Raw genomic sequence first — 18,541 nt, forward strand, 5'->3', positions numbered from 1 at the left:
AAACTTAGTCAGTCCTAACCATGCACAAAACTTTTTAGGGTCCATTTTCCACAAACCTTTTAATCACTTTCTGTAACAGCCACCTGTAAGTCAGACCTACTTTTGTTTTCCCTTTATAAAATAAAATTTTATTTTTTATATCTTCTTTATTAAAAACATACATCTTACTTCCTTATTAGATTAGCAAACAAACATTAATACTAGATATTTAATATTGAATATTTCCCAGTTTACATGAATCTGAAATTTATTTAGGTTAATTTTTCTTGTACTTAGAATTGTTTGATTTATAAGTGCTTACTTTTCTTTAGGCCAATTAAATTAGAACACATTTACAACTTCAACAATATTATCAGAAAAAAAAAAAGACATACACTGAGACATACATAAATACAGACAGACAGACAGAGATCTTATAGTTTTCTGTTTGAGATTTAAAATATCTCTTTGACTCCTTTTTTTTCTTTTCATAAAGTTCTAATTTGCCCAAGGCTGAGGTCTCAGGCAAAGTAGGCTGTGTATTTCAAGGACATGGAAAGAGTTAACTTCAAGCTTTTTCCTTGGCAGGCCTTTTAAGAAGCTAGTTATTTTTAACTGTATATGCATAAAGAATTGGCTTTGCAGTTTCCAAAAAAAGCTGCTCTCACTCTTTCAGTCAGCAGTCACGCACTCACAATTATTCAGAGGCTATCACAGTGCCCCCCTTCTCCTGAGTCCCCAGGTTTCCTTAACTGTTGCCCCTTTCTGGGAGCCCATCAGTTATAATGCCTCCCTTCCTCCCAAGTCCCCCGTTCTCCCTATCTAGTGCTCCCTTCCTGGGAGCCCATGGAGGTGATCAGTCTCCTCTTCCCGTTGGGGCAGGTTCCTGCCTGGGGACCGACCCCAGGGCCTTACCTTATCCTGTGGCCACTCCTGGTGAGTTGGTCAGTCCCTCCAGTGAGTCCAGTTGGGGCTCGGCCATCTGGGGAGTCAGAACACCGGCCTGAAAGAACCTGGTAGACCGTCAGGTAGCACACCTCCTCGTTCATCTCCGGGTTCCTTGGTTCCAGCCCGGCCGAACCACCAGTCCAGTGGTTCAGGGGCCAGTGTGGCTGGAATCTGACTGGGGCCTCCAGAAATGTTGACCTAACAAGTACTCAAGAAACCAAGCCCCAACTCGGAGAGCTGGAGAACTCAGGTTTATTATGCCGGGGGCCCCAGAGGAGTTCACACTCCATGCTCTGAGCCCCGAACAGAGGGGTTACAGAGCTCCATATACACAGACAGGCATGATTAAGTGGGTTTGCGGGTTTGCAGGGGCTAGGGCGATTGCAAAGAGCAGGACAAAGGTGAGTGAGATAAGCTCCAGTTCCTAGTATTGTGAGTCCCACTTTCTGAGACCTACGAGATCTAGACTTTGCAAGGAGCAAAGTTACAGAGTTAGAGAGGCAGAAGGAGAAGGAGTTGATGTAAAATTTTAACTTTTCCTCTTCACTCCCACCCCTGGCAGTCACCAGGGGTGGTTTTTGAGTTCAAGATTTTTTAGCTCCCACATATAAGTGCGATTGTACAGTATTTGTCTTTCACTGTTAGACTTATTTCACTTAGCCAGGTTTACCCATTTATCACAAATGGCAGTATTCCCTTCTTTTTGTGGCTGAGTAGTATTCCATAGTGTGTGTGTGTGTGTGTATGTGTGTGTGTGTGTGTGTGTATGTGTATGTATATGCCAGATTTTCTTTATCCATTCATCCATTAACAGACACTTAAGTTGTTTTCCATGTTTTGGCTGCTGTGAATAATGCTTCAGTGAACATAGGGATGTAGATGTCTCTGAGACAGAAATTGTATTTCCTTTGGACACATAAAGTGAAGAAGTGTTAGTCACTCAGTCGTGTCTGACTCTTTGCAACCCCATGGACTGTAGCCTGCCAGGCTCCTCTGTCCGTGGGATTCTCTAGGCAAGAATACTGGAGTGGGTTGCCGTTTCTTTCTCCAAGGGGTCTTTCCAACCCAGGGATTGAACCTTGGTCTTCTGCATTGTGGGCAGACTCTTTACAGTCTGTAGGTTGCTGTTTCATTTTGTTGACTATTTCCTTTAGTGTGCAGAAGCTTTTTAGTGTGATGTAGTCCCACTTAGTTATTTTTGCCTTTTTATATGTCCTTTTGATGTCATATTAAAAAATCATTGCCAAGACTGATGTCAAGGCAATGTTGCTTTTCTCTCTACTTTCAAAGGTCTCTGTCTTTTACTTTTGTTAAATAAGTTATAATGCATCTCAGTACAGTCTTTTTAAGGTTCTACCCATTTGTGGTTCTTTGAGCCCTGTGTATCTGGATGTCCATTTTGCACCTTAAGTTTAGGAAAGGGACATTATTTTTTTTAAATACTCTTCCATCCCTTTTTCTTTCTCATCTCCTTCTGGGAGAAACTGGAGAAACTGTAGGCCCAGAGGGGCCCTCCTGGTTCAGCACTGTGCGAGCCTGGGAGACGGGTGTGTGGTCAAAGAAGGACTGCTTTTCTAACCCTTCTAAGATAGCTCTTCTTTGTCTGTGTTGTCCAGGGGGATGCATCAGGCTCACAGTTGGGTTCTTGGATTTTCATAAAGGTGTCTTGTCTCTGGAGAGTTACTCGTTAGTCTTTTTGTGAGGGAGACTGAAGTCTGGAATGTCTGTGTTGCTATCTTGATGATGTCATTTCACTGGTGTTGTTAAAAATATTATTCATGATGAGTTTTAATATGATAAGGCAGGCTTTATTCAGAACTTTCATGAGAGGCATGGAGACTCCTGCTAAGGGTTGTGTAGTAGGGAGTGAGACTGGACAAGTGGGAATTTACAGTCAGGGAGCAGAGTGGGAGGCAGTGGATGAAAAATTACCAAGAATCATCAAGGGTAATTCTTTGTTAAACTTACCTAATAGGACTCTTGCTGAAGTCAGGCCAGGATAATCAATATTACCTGAGGGAATATGGAGGAGAGGAATTTGGTCTGATATATCAAGAGTGACCAAATAACCAGTAGTGGATTCTGGCTAAAATTGACTTAGCAGGATTCTTCCTAATTTGGAGCTGTTGAGCACCTGCACAAACATGGGGCCTAACTGAAAAAGAGTTCAAAAGGACCTGACTAGAGTTTGGTTTTGGAGAAAATCTTTGTCATTTGATTCAATTTTCCAGTATAATTAAAGGATTTCTGCCCTTTGCAACTAAGGGAAATTGATCCAAAGTTTGTTTGTTTTTGTAATGTCTTTGTCTAGATTTGGTATCAATATAATGCTAGCCTCCTAAAATGAGTTTGAAAATTTTCCTGCTTTTGTCAGAATGCTGCCTTGATACTATTTTATAAATGCTTTGAACTGTATAAAAGGCCAAAAAGATATGACATCAAAAGATGAGTCCCCCAGGTCTGAAGGTATCCTGTATGCTACTGGGGAAAAATGGAAGAGAATCACCAATAGCCCCAGAATGAATGAAGCAGCTGGGCCAAAGTGGACATGACACTCAGTTGTTGATGTGTCTGCTGTCGAAAGTAAAATCCAGTGCTGCAAAGAAAAGTATTGTATAGGAACCTGGAATGTTAGGTCCATGAATCAAGGAAAACTGGATGTGATCAAGCAGGAGATGGTAAGAATAAACAACATCTTAGGAATTGGCGAACTAAAATTGATGGGAAAGGGCAAATTTAACTCAGATGACCATTATACCTACTACTGTGGGCAAGAATCCCATAGAAGAAGTTGAATAGCCCTCACAGTCAACAAAAGAGTCTGAAATACAGTGCTTGGGTCCAGCCTCAAAAATGACAGAATGATCTTGGTTCGTTTCCAAGGCAAAACATTCAACATCACAATAATCCAAGTCTATGCCCCTTCCACCGATGTGAAAGAAGCTGAAGTTGATCAGCTCTATGAAGACCTAGAAGACTGCCTAGAACTAAACCCTAAAAAAGATGTTCTATTCATCATCAGGGATTGGAATGTGACAGTAGGAAGTCAAGATATACCTGGAGTAACAGGCAAGTTTGGCCTTGGAGAATAAATGAATCAGGGCAAAGGCTAACTGAATTCTGCCAAGATAATGCACTAGCCATAGCAAATACTCTTTTTTAACAACAGAAGAGACAACTTGATACATGGACATCACCAAATGGTTAATACCAAAGTCAAATTGATTACATTCTTTGTAATGCAAAAACAAGACCTGGAGCTGACTGTGGCTCAGATCATCAGCTCCTCATAGCAAAATTCAGGCTTAAACTAAAGAAAATTGGGAAAAACACAACGTCAGCCAGGTATGATTTAAATCCTGTATGAATTCACAGTAGAGGTAACGAATAGATAAGGGACTGTCTCAAGGGACCAGATCTAGATAACAATGTGCCTGAAGAACTATGGACAGAGGCCCATGATATCATACAGGAGGCAGTGAACAAAACCATCCCAAAGAAAAAGAAAAACAAGAAGGCATAGTGGTTATCTGAGGAGGCTTTACAAATAGTGGAAGAATGAAGAGAAGCAAAAAGCAAAGGAAAGAGGGAAAGTTACATCCAATTAAACGCAGAGTTAAAAAGAACAGCTAGAAGAGAAAAGAAGGCCTTTGTCAATGAGCAGTGTTTAATAATAGAAGAAAAGAACAAAGGGGGAAAGACTAGAGATATCTTCAGGAAAATTGGAAATATCAAGGTAGCATTCTACCCAAAGATGGGCACAATAAAGAATAAAAATGGTAGAGACCTAGCAGATGCTGAAGAGATCAAGAAGAAATGGGAAGAATACATGGAAGAACTGTATAAAAAAGATCTTAATGAACTGGATTACTACGATGATGTGGTTAGTCACCCAGAGTCAGACATTCTAGAGTGTGAAGTCAAGTGGGCCTTAAGAAGCACTGTTAATAAAGCTAGTGGATATGATGACATTCCAGCAGAACTATTCAAATCCCTAAAGGACGGTGCTATCAAGGTGTTGCATTCATTATGTCAGCAAATCTGGAAGACCCAGCAGTGGCCTACAGGACTGGGAAAGGTCAATCCTTGTCCAAATTCCTAAGAAGGATAGTACCAAAGGATGTGCTAACCATTGGGAAATTCCACTCATCTCCCATGATAGTAAGATCATGCTTAAGATCTTGCATGCTAGGCTTTAGCATTATGCAAACCAAGAACTTCCAGATGTCCACACTGGGTTTAGAAAAGGAAGAGGAACTAGAGATCAAATTGCCAACATTCACTGGATTATAGAGAAAGCAAGGGAATTTCAGAAAAACATCTATCTCTGTTTCGTCAACTACACTAAAACCTTTGACTGTGTGGATCATGACGAACTGTGGAAAACTCTTAGAGAGATGGGAATACCAGACCATCTTACCTGTCTCCTGAGAAACCTGTATGTGGGTCAAGAAGCAACAGTTAGAACCCTGTATGGAACAACTGATTGGTTCAAGGTCGAGAAAGGAGTACGACAGGGCCGTCTGCTGTCACCCTGTTTGTTTAACCTATGTGCTGAGCACATGATGAGAAATGCCAGGATGGATGAATTAAAGGCCAGAATCAAGATAGGTGGGAGAAACGCCAACAACCTCAGATGTGTGGATGATACCACTCTAATGGCAGAAAGCAAAGAGGAACTAAAGAGCCTCTAGATAAGGATGAAGGAGGAGAGTGAAAGACCCAGCTTAAAACTAAATATTAAAAAAACTAAGATTGTGGCATCTGGCCTCATTACCACATGGCAAATAGAAGGGGAAAAAGGTGGAAGTAGTGACAGATTTCCTTTTCTTGGGCTCCAACATCACTGTGGACGGTGACTGCAGCCATGAAATCAGAAGACAGTTGCTTCTTGGCAGGAAAGCGATGACAAAGCTAGACAGTGTGTTGAAAAGCAGAGACATTACTCTGCTGACAAAAGTCCACGTGGTCAAGGGTGTGGTCTTCCCAGTGGTCACATATGGTTCTGAGAGCTAGACTGTAAAGAAGGCAGAACACTGATGCCTTTTAACTGTTGTGCTTTAGAAGACTCCCGAAAGTCCCTTGGATGGCAGGGAAATCTAACCAGTCATCTTATGGGAGATTAACCCTGAATAGTCACTGGAAGGATTGATGCTGAAACTGAAGCTCCAGTATTTTGGTCTTCTGAGGCGAACAGACAACTCATTGGAAAAGTCTCTCATGCTGGGAAAGACTGAAGGCAGAAGAAGAAAGTGGCAGAGGATGAGATGGCTGGACGGCATCACCGATGCAGTGAACATGAACTTGGGCAAACTCTGGGAGATGGTGAGGGGCAGGGAGGCCTGGCGTGCTGCAGTCCACAGGGTCGCAAGAGTCCGACACGACTGGGCGACTGAACAAAAACAACAGTTTTATAAATGTTTTGAATGTTTACTCGAGAAGCCATCTGGACTGGAATTTTCTTTGTGGAATTTTCTTTTACATATTAATTAAAATTTTTTAAGAGATCAGTTTAGTTCAGTCACTCAGTCGTGTCTGACTCTTTGCGACCCCATGGACTGCAGCATGCCAGGCCTCCCTGTCCATCACCAACTCCTGAAGTTTACTCAAACCCATGTCCATTGAGTCAGTGATGCCATCCAGCCATCTCATCCACTGTCATCCCCTTCTTCTCCTGCCTTCAATCTTTATCAGCATCAGGGTCTTTACAAATGAGTCAGTTCTTCACATCAGGTGGTTAAAGTATTGGAGTTTCAGCTTCAGCATCAGTCCTTCCAATGAATGTTCAGGACTGATTTCCCTTACAATGGACTGGTTGGATCTCCTTTCAGTCCAAGGGACTCTCAAGAGTCTTCTCCAACACCACAGTTCAAAAGCATCAATTCTTCAGCACTCAGCTTTCTTTATAGTCCAACTCTCACATCCATACATGACTACTGGAGAAACCATAGCTTTGACTAGATGGACCCTGGTTGGCAAAGTAATGTCTCTGCTTTTTAGTATGCTGTCTAGGTGGGTCATAACTTTTCTTCCAAGGAGCAAGCGTCTTTTAATTTCATGGCTGCAGTCACCATCTGCAGTGATTTTAGAGCCCAAGAAGAGGAAATCTGTCACTGTTTCCACTGTTTCCCCACCTATTTGCCATGAAGTGATGGAAACAGATGCCATGATCTTAGTTTTCTGAATGTTGAGTTTTCATCCAACTTTTTCACTCTTCTCTTTCACTTTCATCAACAGGCTCTTTTGTTCTTCTTCACTTTCTGCCAGAAGGGTGGTGCCATTACATATCTGAGGTTATTGATATTTCTCCCAGCAATCTTGATTCCAGCTTGTGATTCCTCCAGCCCAGCGTTTGGCATGATGTACTCTGCATATAAGTTAATTAAGCAGGGTGACAATATACAGCCTTGACATACTCCTTTCCCAATTTGGAATCAGTCTGTTGTTCCATGTCCAGTTCTAACTGTGGCTTCTTGAACTGCATACAGATTTGTCAGGAGGCAGATCAGGTGATCTGGTATTTCCATCTCTTTCAGAATTTTCCACAGTTTGTTGTGATCCACACAGTCAAAGGCTTTGGCATATTCAAAAAAGCAGAAGTAGATGTTTTTCTGGAACTGTCTTGTTTTTTCAATGATCCAGCGATGTTGGTAATTTGATCTCTGGTTCCTCTGCCTTTTCTAAATCCAGCTGGAACATCTGGAAGTTCACGATTCATGTACTGTTGAAGCCTGGCTTGGAGAATTTTGAGCATTACTTTACTAGCGTGTGAGATGAGTGCAGTTGTGTGGCAGTTTGAGCATTCTTTGTCATTGCCTTTCTTTGGGATTGGAATGAAAACTGCCCTTTTCCAGTCCTGTGGCTACTGCTGAGTTTTCCAAATTTGCTGGCATATCGCATGCAACACTTTCACAGCATCATCTTTTAGGATTTGATGTAGCTCAGCTGGAATTCCATCACCTCCTCTAGCTTTGTTAGCAGTGATGCTTCCTAAGTCCCACTTGACTTCGCATTCCAAGATGTCTGACTCTAGGTGAGTGATCACACCATTGTGGTTATCTGGGTCATGAAAATCTTTTTTGTATAGTTCTTCTGTGTAGGAGATACATAGCTATTAAGATTATTTTTTGTTGAATGAGCTTTGTCTTTTTGAAGGAATTTGTCAATTTCATTCAAGTTATGAATCTTTGCATAAAGTTATTTATAATATTTCCATATGATCCCTTTTTAATGTCTGTAGATTCTACAGTGATGTCACCCTTTTCATTTCTAATGTTGGAAATTTGTTCCCTTTTTTTGCTTGATCATTATAACTAGAAGTTTACCAATTTTGTTGATCCTTTCAAAGAATCAGTTGATTTCATTGATTTTCTCTAATATTTTTCTGTTTTCAATTCATTGTTTTCTTTTCTTACCTTTGTTATACATCCTTGCTTCTGCTTGCTGTGGGTTCAGCTTTCTCACATTTTTCTAATTTTTTAAGATGAAGGATTTCATGATTGATTTGAGACATTTTTTTTCCTTATAGACCAGCTTTCCTTTAGCATCATTGCTTTTGCTATGTTCCATGCATTTTAATATGTAAGTTTTTAGATTTTTCAACTCAGGTTATCTTCTAATTGTGTGTGTATATAACTATGGACATGTGTTATATAATTGCCAAATATTTGGGGATATTTCAATTATGTTTCTAGATATGAATTCCAATCTCATTCCCTGTGGTCACAGAATGTATTTTCAAGCATTATAGCCTTAAAAATTGTGGAGATTTCTTTTATGACACTTAAATATTGTGTATTTTGATAAGTGTCTCGTGCATTTGAAGTATATCTGCCTTTGTTTAGTACCATGTGTCATTAATATACCAAGTTGATTTATTAGTTTTGTTTCAGTGTTTCTGTATCACTACTGATTATCTGTTTACTTTTTCTATCAATTATTAAGAGGGAAATGTTGAAGTTGGATGTCTATATATTGTCTTTTTCTATTGCCTATTTGTATATTTTTAAACTCTTTTCATTAGATACTGCACACATATATAGGGTTACTTTCTTTTTTTCTTGATGCTTTAAGTCCTTTATCCTTATGTAACGGTATATCCCTGATAATATTTTTGCTTTAAGTTTATTATCTGATATTTGCATGACTATTCCAGCTTTCAGTTAGTGTTTGTGCGGCATGTCTCTTTGCAACCATTTACTTCAGTTTATATAATCCCCTGGATAGAGGAGCCTGGCAGGCTACAGTCCGTAGGGTAGCAAAGACCCAAACACGACTGAAGTGACTTAGCACACAGCACGTGTATATTTTTACCTTAAAGAGGGTTTCTTACAGATGACATAGGTCTTGGTTGTTTTTTTTTTTTATATCGAGCTTGACAATGTCTGTCTTTAAATTAGATGATCATTTCCACCTACATTTGCTGTAATTCTTGACTGCATTGGATTTAAATCCACCATCTTCTTGGTCGTTTTCAATTTTTCCTGTCTGCCCTTGTGTTTTGTTTCCTGATAGCAGCTTTTTTGTTACATTTTTTAAGTGACTGCTCTGAAACCTATGATACATATTTTTAAATTATTTTATTGCAGTATAGTTGATTTACAGTGTTGTGATGATACACATTTTTAACCTATAAAAATATATTTTTAGATAATGCATCATGTATAGTGTATGAGCATTACAATAATATAGTCTGATTTCTTCCCATTTTTGTGCATCATATATTTTACTTCTACATATTTTCTGAATTCCACATTATACTGTTGCTTATAAGTATTATTTTTTTCTGTTTTGAACTTTATATACATTTAAACACTCACTTTTATGCTTTTAAATAGACATTGAAATTTTTTTCCTATACAGTTTTTCATTTCAGTAGTCTATTTCATTTATAGCTATAGGGCTTCCCTGTAGCTCAGTCAGTAAAGAATCTGCCTGCAATGCTGGAGACCTGGGTTCAATTCCTGAGTCGGAAAGATCCCATGGAGAAGGAAATGGCAAGCCACTCCAGTGTTCTTGCCTGGAGAATCCCGTGGACACATTTATAGCTATACTACTTTACTTGTTCTATCATTGATAGATATATGGGTTAATTCCAGTTTTAGACAGTAACAACAGTTCTGTGATGAACACTGTTATATATGTCTCCAGGTGTATATGTGCAAAAAATTCTCTAGAGCGTATTCCTAGGAGTATAATTGCTAGGCCATCTATTCATATCTTCAACTTTACTAGATTTTGCTGAACTGTTTCCCACAATGGTTTTACCAATTTACACTCTCTCTGGCAATGTAGAATTCCTTTTACTCAGTATCTTTGCTGTTACTGTATATTGTTAGAGTTTAAAATGTTTTCAGTGTAGGAGATGATTGGCAGTGTTATGCTGGTGCTGGAGATAAAATCAGTAACAACCACCACCAACACCTCTGTCCTTTAAGCTAAGTGTACATTCTAGTGTTGCTTCTTTTTTTTTGATACTGTTTTCTGTGGGAGAGTTCTTTTGGAACTCAAGTGCCAAGTTTTTTCATCTGTTTCATGGCAGCATTTACTTAGTGTTTAGTCTATTTAATAAATCTTGCTACTTTTCTCTCATTTTTTCCATAGTTATTTGTATTGACACTATGCCAGTTTCTTTCTTTGTGTCTCTTTTAAGCGCTAGTCATTAAAAGGGGGACTTCCCCAATGGCTCAATGGTAGAGAATCTGCCAGTGATGCAGGAGATGCAAGTTCGATCCCTAGTTGGGGAAGATCCCATCGAGGAGGAAATGGCAACCCATTCCAGTATTCCTGCCTGAAAAATCTCATGGACAGTGGAGCTGGTGGGCTACAGTCCAAAGGGTTGCAAAGAGTCAGACACGACTGAGCGACTGAGCATGCATGCAGTAATTAAATGAGTTTTCTTAGAACAGTTATTGGTAAGAAGATTCTGTGGTGGAAGAGGGTGTGGGAGGAGTTCCGGGTTTGCTGACTTTTTACAATGCAAAGACTTCTATTTGTTTTCCTACCATACAGTCTTCTTGCAAACAAGCTAGTCATGTGATTCTTTTTGTATGAAATCTAACAATTCTACTTGCCTCTGAATTCCAATGAAAATGGCCTTGTAGGGTTGTTATTGCTGGTGTTTTTATTGGTTCATTCAATTTTCTCCTTTGCTTTTAAATTGTTTCCAGGAGTAGAAGAAAGTGCTCACTGACTTAGCCATGCTGATACCAAAAATCTCCACTGACTTTTTTAACTTATTTTTTTCCAATTGCAGCTATAAAAAGCTGATGTCTCTGAAAATAACTGATACTGATAAAAGACCGAAGATCAGTTTAAAATTTGGTACAAAAGGTATATTTTATTTTCATATGTCTGCTGTTAAAAACCGTGTTAAAAACTTTGACTCTCTGTGTAAAGTATCATTGCCATTAACAGCCTTATGTTTATTTGTGTCTGTCATTCATGGGCTTGGGTTTATACTAACAAGCATCACTTGGTATAGGCTGAAATTCACTGACAGAAATATCAGGTGTATGAGTATCACATTACCTTGTCTCTACAGAGAGGTAGTGCATAAATGTGGCTATACAGATTGAGCTTCATCTGATCTTCCTTACCAACCTCTCCTTCTTTGCTGCATTCCCTTTTAGAAGGGTGAAATGGAAAGAATGAACATTTTGGGCTCAAAGTCCAAATGGTGCCCCCTCTTCAGGAGTGTGCTAGCAAATGCCAGCTGCTCAGCAGTTGGAGACCTTAAGGTCTCCTGGCCCCAGGGAAGTGTAGTCTGGTGGTATTCCTTCTTGCTTGGGGATCCCTGACTCTAGCCAGCGTCTCATCTGGCAGCCCAGAGAAAGCTCCTTGAGTCATTTGCTTTGTAACCTTGCTTGCCGCCACAGTTTATGTCAAGTATATCAAGCAAGAATCTTTAAAAATCTTTAAAGATTTCATAAAAAATCTTTTGAAACACACACTCATTAAGGATAAAATAATAAAGCTACATACTTTATTAGTTTAAAAATATACCATGATATACCAAATTCTTATTACTTTCTAATTCATCTCAGTCTACTTTCATCCTTTGGAGGTGCTACTAAACCAGATAAAATAGTTCAGTCTCATGCCTTATTCCATTTCATTGATGAAACACCTACTTAGTCATTAGTTTATTTTCTGAGAAGATAAGAGTAAGAGGTTCATTAGATTGGTGTGTCTCAAACTTTAATATATGTTTGAATTATCTGTGATTTTGTTAAATTGTAGGTGCTGTAGGTGCCAATTCAGCAACTCTGGGGTTAGACCTAAGATTCTGTATTTCTAGCCGGCTCCCATGTGGAAGTTGCTGTTGCTGGTCAATGGACTATACTTTGAGGAGCAAGGCATTAAATCACTTTACGTTTAATATAGTTCTGCATTTTCTGATAAGGTAGCCACTAGCCATATGTGGCTATTTAAACTCGTTAAAATTAGGTAAATTTTCAAACTCAGTTCCTACGTCAGACAGGCAGCATTTCCACTCTCAGTGGATAGTGGACAGCAGAAATTTAAAATATTTTCATCACAGAAAGTTTTATGGACAGTGCTGATTAAGGTAAAATGTAATTGCCTAAATAAAGTATAATTAAACACTGGCAGTTACCATTCTTGACAGTCTTCAAAATATTCAAAGGCCTAATACTTTTATGCCATTTGGTGGACACAGATCATTTATTTGAACAAAACCCTGAATGGTTGAAAGGCTTCTATGGTGATGGGTTTTTGTGATTTCTTTTGCTTAGAGCATACCGTTTTTGTTTTGACTTTTTGACAGCTAGACAGACAGCAGCATGCTTATTGAGCACTGGCTGTGGCAAAGCTCTGTACTATATACTTCATTCTTTTGGAATAGTGCCTGTCCTACATGAACTTAGGATGTAATACCTGAACCCACATAGAAAAAGAGCATTAATGTGGAATCTTTTGACTTCTCAAAATTCATTTTCAGATGAAATGCCTATCTTCAAACTTGATTATAATTATTTCTATCATCTGCTTCATATAATTATTGTTTCTGGTACTGACATTGTTCGGCAAATATTTGATGAGGCTCTGCCACCCCCTCTTTTGCGAAAAGAGCTTCTTATACACAAGAATGTACTGGAACCCTACTACAACCATCTTTGGACCAATCACCCTTTGGGTGGAGCATGGCATCTGCTTTATCCCCCAAACAAGGAGCTACCACAGTCCAGACAGTTTGACTTATACCTCCTGTTAGCTCTCATAAAACATTTGAATGTGTTCCCTTCACCCAAAAAGGGCTGGAATATGGAACCACCACCTTCTGATCTCTCTAAGTCTGCAGACATCCTGAGGCTGTGCAAATACAGGGATATCCTCCTTAGTGAGATTTTGATGAATGGTCTCACTGAGTCACAATTCAATTCAATTTGGAAAAAAGTTTCAGATATTCTTCTGCGCCTTGGGATGAAGAAAGAAGATATTGACAAAGTGAAGGAGAACCCCATTGAGAATATCTCCCTTGATTACCATCAACTGTCCATCTACCTAGGCATACCAGTACCAGAAATCATCCAGAGGATGTTATCCTGCTATCAACAAGGTACAAAATAGTTATTTACCTAAACTAGTAAACCTTCACTGAGTGTCTGCTATGTGTCAGACACACTGCTAAGGCCAGGAGATTCAGTGAGCTCACATTCTTGAGAGAATAGACTCATCAAGACATTAATAGTAATTACAGTGCTAGAGATGTTTTCAAAATACCATGGGAAGTTATAGTCTAAGAGAATCCAAAAAGGCTTTCCGGAGAATATAGTATCTTAAATGTAAAAGTTAGCCAAGTGAAGAAGATGGAGAAGGATGTTTCAGAAGGAAACAAGAACAAAGGTATAGAAACATAGAAATATAATTCAAGGAACAAAAAGTTTGGCAATACTGAGTTTAACTTAGGGGAGAGTTCATAGAATAAATTCAAGAGGATTTCTTTTGCCACGCTGAGGAGTTTGTGTTTTCATAAAGGAATTGTTGAAGATTTTTAAGTAGAGGAGTTTTATCACTTCTACAAAATTAAGGATGCCTAAAACCGTGAAATACAGGTACTGCGTGTTTCAAGAATGCTCTTTTAAATACCATAAGTGCATGTTTCACCTTTCTATCAGAACTGTGACTTTTAGTTTAGAAGTTTAGCTCTCCATTGGTCATAGGTAATTTTAAAAATCAGATAACATTGTCTGTTATGGGAACGACTTCAGAGCACCTTCCCACATTCCAGGATAGCTTCTCAGCTGTCATGGGAGGTGAAGGTGAAGGTATGTCAGCATCACTGACACCCTCACTGTGCTATTCTGGCTGAATTTTCCTGGTCCCAAGTTATTAGTCATACTACCTGGTGAGCAACTGATGATTACATTGGTGTTGTTTAAACATACCACTTTCCAAGTCTAGTAATTGTTGACCTGGTCCAGATTTTCCTCAGAGATAATTGCTAGACCCCCATCCCAGTCCTTTAGCTAAGGCTCTGGATACCATTGTGTTTTCCTGCTTAACCTTTAAGAGCTGTCCTTGAACATGAAAGAAGAGAATGCTGAGTTTGATGATACAAGAAAGTCAGGCAAGAACCCTTGACTTGTAAATTAACTTATAAATTAGAGGCTTTTCTTTTTTGCATTTACTCTGTTAAGATTTTAAATAACAAAAACTCATGAGAATAAAGGTAATATTTGGGAAAGAGCTTTGAGCAATAAATTCAAGGCATTTCATTTCTCACTCTGGAAGTCTGAAGAGCTTACTGGTCATGTCTCTTTAATAGAAGCTTTCCTAGAATCTTACAGTTCTTCCCTAGTAGTTACTACAGTTGTAGTTTTCCTTTGTGTATCTGATTAATATCCATTGTCCCCACTAATCTCTATGAAGGTTATCTTTTTTATTCACCTTTCAAACTCTAGAGCCTAATACAGTCTCATATATTATAGGTGCTTAATAAATATTAATGGGTAATGAGGGGGGATGCTTATCAGGATTTTGCTTTAAAAAAGGCTCAAACTTACAATGGAGATTTGCTTCATAGTTATGTATTATTACTTCATGACCGTAGACTGTCAATTGTAAGAATTTGCTTCTTGGATTAAAGTACTGGTGTTCTAGACATTATTATGAACTATTTTTTTTTTTAACTTTTCTTTCTCTAATCATGGATTAGATAAGCTTTATGTTATAACATAAGATTTATGTTTTAATCTAAAAATTATACTTTGTTTAAACTGGATTCATGAGTGAGGTTGGTTATTTTTAGTTATAATATTTATTGAAAAATTATACTTTGTTTAAACTGGATTCATGAGTGAGGTTGATTATTTTTAGTTATAATATTTATTGGTGCAATATAAAAAACTTTTCTGGTTCTTCTTATTCTCAGTCTGATATTTGTTGGTTGCATTTGCAATTATACATCTAAAATTTTTCTTTATGTATCATAGGAATTGCTCTACAGTCAATAACAGGCAGTCAACGTAAGTATGTTTAAAAACCAAATGCCTAAGTGACCTTTCAACCCTGTGTAGCTAAGGGGCACCTGTAGATTTTTACTTGGTCAAATAAACTGTATGATACACTGTGTTTACTATAAGTTTGGGAAATTATATGATCAAATCCCTACTGATCAGCTGAATCTAGTATGAGCCTTTTTACTCTGCCTTCCTCTTAGTACATGCGCCCTGGGGTTTACCCTAACAGGGTGTTTTAGCTTTTGACACAAAGGACACGTTGTCAGGCAGAAGTGCCTGCTTGCTTGCCCTGCCTGGTCATTCATGCTACCCGTTAGCTTATGTCGCTTTTATCTGGCTGACTACCCATTGTTCAGCTGTATCCTTTTTTGCCAGGTAATGAGTTGCTAATTATTTGATTTTCATTTATGTACTGTTGGTTTTTTAAATGTAATTCAAATTCCGCAACTAAAATTATACATAAGAAAGGAACACCATGGCTTTTGTTTGAACCAATTGTGACCAGTCAAATTAAGTCTGCAGGTGTAGAGATTGAATCTCTGGAGCACAATCAAGGAGCCTGGTGTCAAAGAAGAAGATACATAATAGGGGGCTGATACCCTTTAACAACCTTTGGTTATGAAAAAGAAGGAAAAAAGGGAAAAAATAAACTTTTCCTTCTTTTCTTTATGTTTCATATTTATGCCCGAAAATAATACTAGTTGCAGTGTTAACAGGGTCAATGTCAGGATACTCAAAAGCTTATATTTAGGGTTGACTTGAATTCTAGATTATCTAATATCTATAGTCTGCTTAAGATAAAAGTAAAATATCTTAGCATTGTGTTCACCCTGATTGGTTTCAGGCTAGTATATGTACCTATTATTATTTGGTCATTGATAAATGGACATTTTATTTTCATTTAGTACTTGAACAGAGTAAGATGTCTTCTATTTTTATTCCTGGGATGGTGTTATGGGCGGAGTAAATGTATTTAAAATAGTGATAAAGCTAAAATTATGTGCATCCAGATTTTGAGTGTTTTGGTTTTAATATTTAGGTATTGAAGTAGAAGAGTTACAAAATGAAGAAGAAGAACTCAGTCCACCTCTTATGGAGTACAATATAAATGTGAAATCAATCCCTGAAATACAGTTAGCAGAAATGAATAAAGATGGGGCATCGATACCCAGTGAATCTTCAACAGAATCTATTAAAGATCTCCAGGAAGTATAAGCTCTCATTAATATTTGAATTAGAAGAACTTAATCAAGGCTTTTAGTTTGTTACATGTGCTGTTCTTAAAGCATCCCAGATAGTCTTAGTTTGTATTATCATACTGTTTACACAGAGCTTGAGTTGGAATGGCTCTTTTCCCAGTACTTTCTTCTACAATCTTCCCTGCCTTAATCATGTATTTCTGGCAGCATTTATTGAACACTTATTATGTGCCAGGCTCTATGCTAGATTTCTGAACATGTTTCTTCATCCTAAGTGGTGGAGTGAATGTGGAAGGTTAGCAGAAAGTAGAAGAAAGCATAGTAGGGAATGGAAGGAGAGAGAAAGGAAGAGAAAACAGGGATATTTCAATACTATTTACACAGAGGTAGAAATAAAGTCATCCAGGATGTATTTTTTTACAGATAAGTGGTAGCAGTTAATACGTGGTCACTAAATTCTTTCTAGGCTTAGTTTTCCATCTTATGGACCTGAATATGTTGATTTTTTTAAGGTGCCTTCTTCCTTTGGTAGTCATACATGCGCGCTCACACACACATACCTTTGTTAGCCATATGTGCACATGTGCAAGTGAAGACCTCTGAGCTCTTTTCAGTAGCCTACTCATTAATGTTATATATTGTTCCTTTACACATCAGTGATTTCTCAAGCAGAAAACTGAGATTGAAATTAAAATGAAACTAATGTTCCATAGAATAAAGAGGAAACTATGATCTATTTTAGAAGATAAAATTCTGAGTGGTTAGAGGAAATATATTTTGCAAAATAATCTATTGTACAGTTTGAATTGCATATTAAATAGTTGTATTTCTTACCTATCAGGTTAAGAGTAAACCAAAGAAAAAGAAAAAGACCAAGAATAAAAAGGTAAGAGACATTATAATGGAGGAGTGTCTGATTATGAACAGTTTGGTCTAATACATGGTTTTACTATTGTTTAGTTGCTAAGTTGTGCCCAACTCTTTGCGACCCCATGGATTGTAGCCCGCCAGGCTCCTCTGTCCATGGGATTTCCCAGGCAATAATACTGGAGTGGGTTGCCATTTCCTTCTCTAGGGGATCTTCCCAACCAGGGATCAAACTCGCATCTCCTACATTGGCAGGCAGATTCTTTACCACTGAGTCACCAGGGAAGCCTGGTTTTACTGTTAATAGTTAGAACTTAAAATTAGTCCAAGTGACAAGTAGCACAGATGACTTACAAATGTTCATAGCTTATTGAATATATGATTATAGAGAAGTCTATATGTGTTAAATTCTGAAAGTGATTTAAATTTACAATATGCCCTACTTTACTTTCCTAAATCATAATATATACATTTAAATACATAAGTAAAGAAGTTGAATTAATCACTTTGAAATTTCATTAATTTCTGCATACCACTGTCATTTTAAAAATACCTACTCTGTTTTAAAAACAGCTTCTTTTCATATTTCTACAGATAAGTTCACAAGCATTTTTTAAAACCTAAGAAATCTTGATTTTCTCCTTTGTATCTAAGACTCTGCCAACAATGCAGTAATGTACTAAAATGGTACAAAGCCAAGAAGCTTCTTTTATGCCTCGTCCTGTTGTTTGAGAGTTGTAAAATCAGCAAGTTACAGTCTATAGCAGTTTTAGCAAGAAGTCTCTTAATAGGTTGAAAAATTACAAGAGAAAGTCGAGTATTTTTTATTGGCTTAATTTTTTAAAATCAAGACTGTATTAATAATTTTAGAGCAATTTTTTGGTTCAGAGCAAAGTTGAGAAAAAGTTACAGAGATCTCCCATGTACTTTCTGACTCCAAACATGCATATAGCCTCTTCAACCAACAACCCCCAGCATAGTGTTAGCATTTGTTACAACTGATAGGCCTGCATCCATGTATCATAATTACCCAGAGTCCATACTTTACATTTTGGTTCAGTCTGT

General features: G+C 38.0%; 1 protein-coding gene across 10 annotated transcripts in view; it reads left to right on the plus strand.

Moving 5' to 3' along the window:
• Positions 1-18,541, plus strand: part of DZIP3 (DAZ interacting zinc finger protein 3) — a 110,176-nt gene that overhangs the window by 53,588 nt on the left and 38,047 nt on the right. For 8 of the 10 annotated variants that reach the window (XM_043448611.1, XM_043448604.1, XM_043448608.1 and 5 more), the window contains 5 exons: positions 11,183-11,259; positions 12,890-13,507; positions 15,384-15,416; positions 16,450-16,619; positions 17,451-17,495. In XM_043448611.1, coding sequence (XP_043304546.1) covers positions 11,183-11,259; positions 12,890-13,507; positions 15,384-15,416; positions 16,450-16,619; positions 17,451-17,495 — 943 coding nt within the window. The remainder of the gene's footprint in view (positions 1-11,182; positions 11,260-12,889; positions 13,508-15,383; positions 15,417-16,449; positions 16,620-17,450; positions 17,496-18,541) is intronic. The other 2 variants (XM_043448610.1, XM_043448612.1) reach the window with 2 other exon arrangements.

This window comes from Cervus canadensis, chromosome 27 (genome assembly GCF_019320065.1).
Source record: "Cervus canadensis isolate Bull #8, Minnesota chromosome 27, ASM1932006v1, whole genome shotgun sequence".
Taxonomy (NCBI): domain Eukaryota; kingdom Metazoa; phylum Chordata; class Mammalia; order Artiodactyla; family Cervidae; genus Cervus; species Cervus canadensis.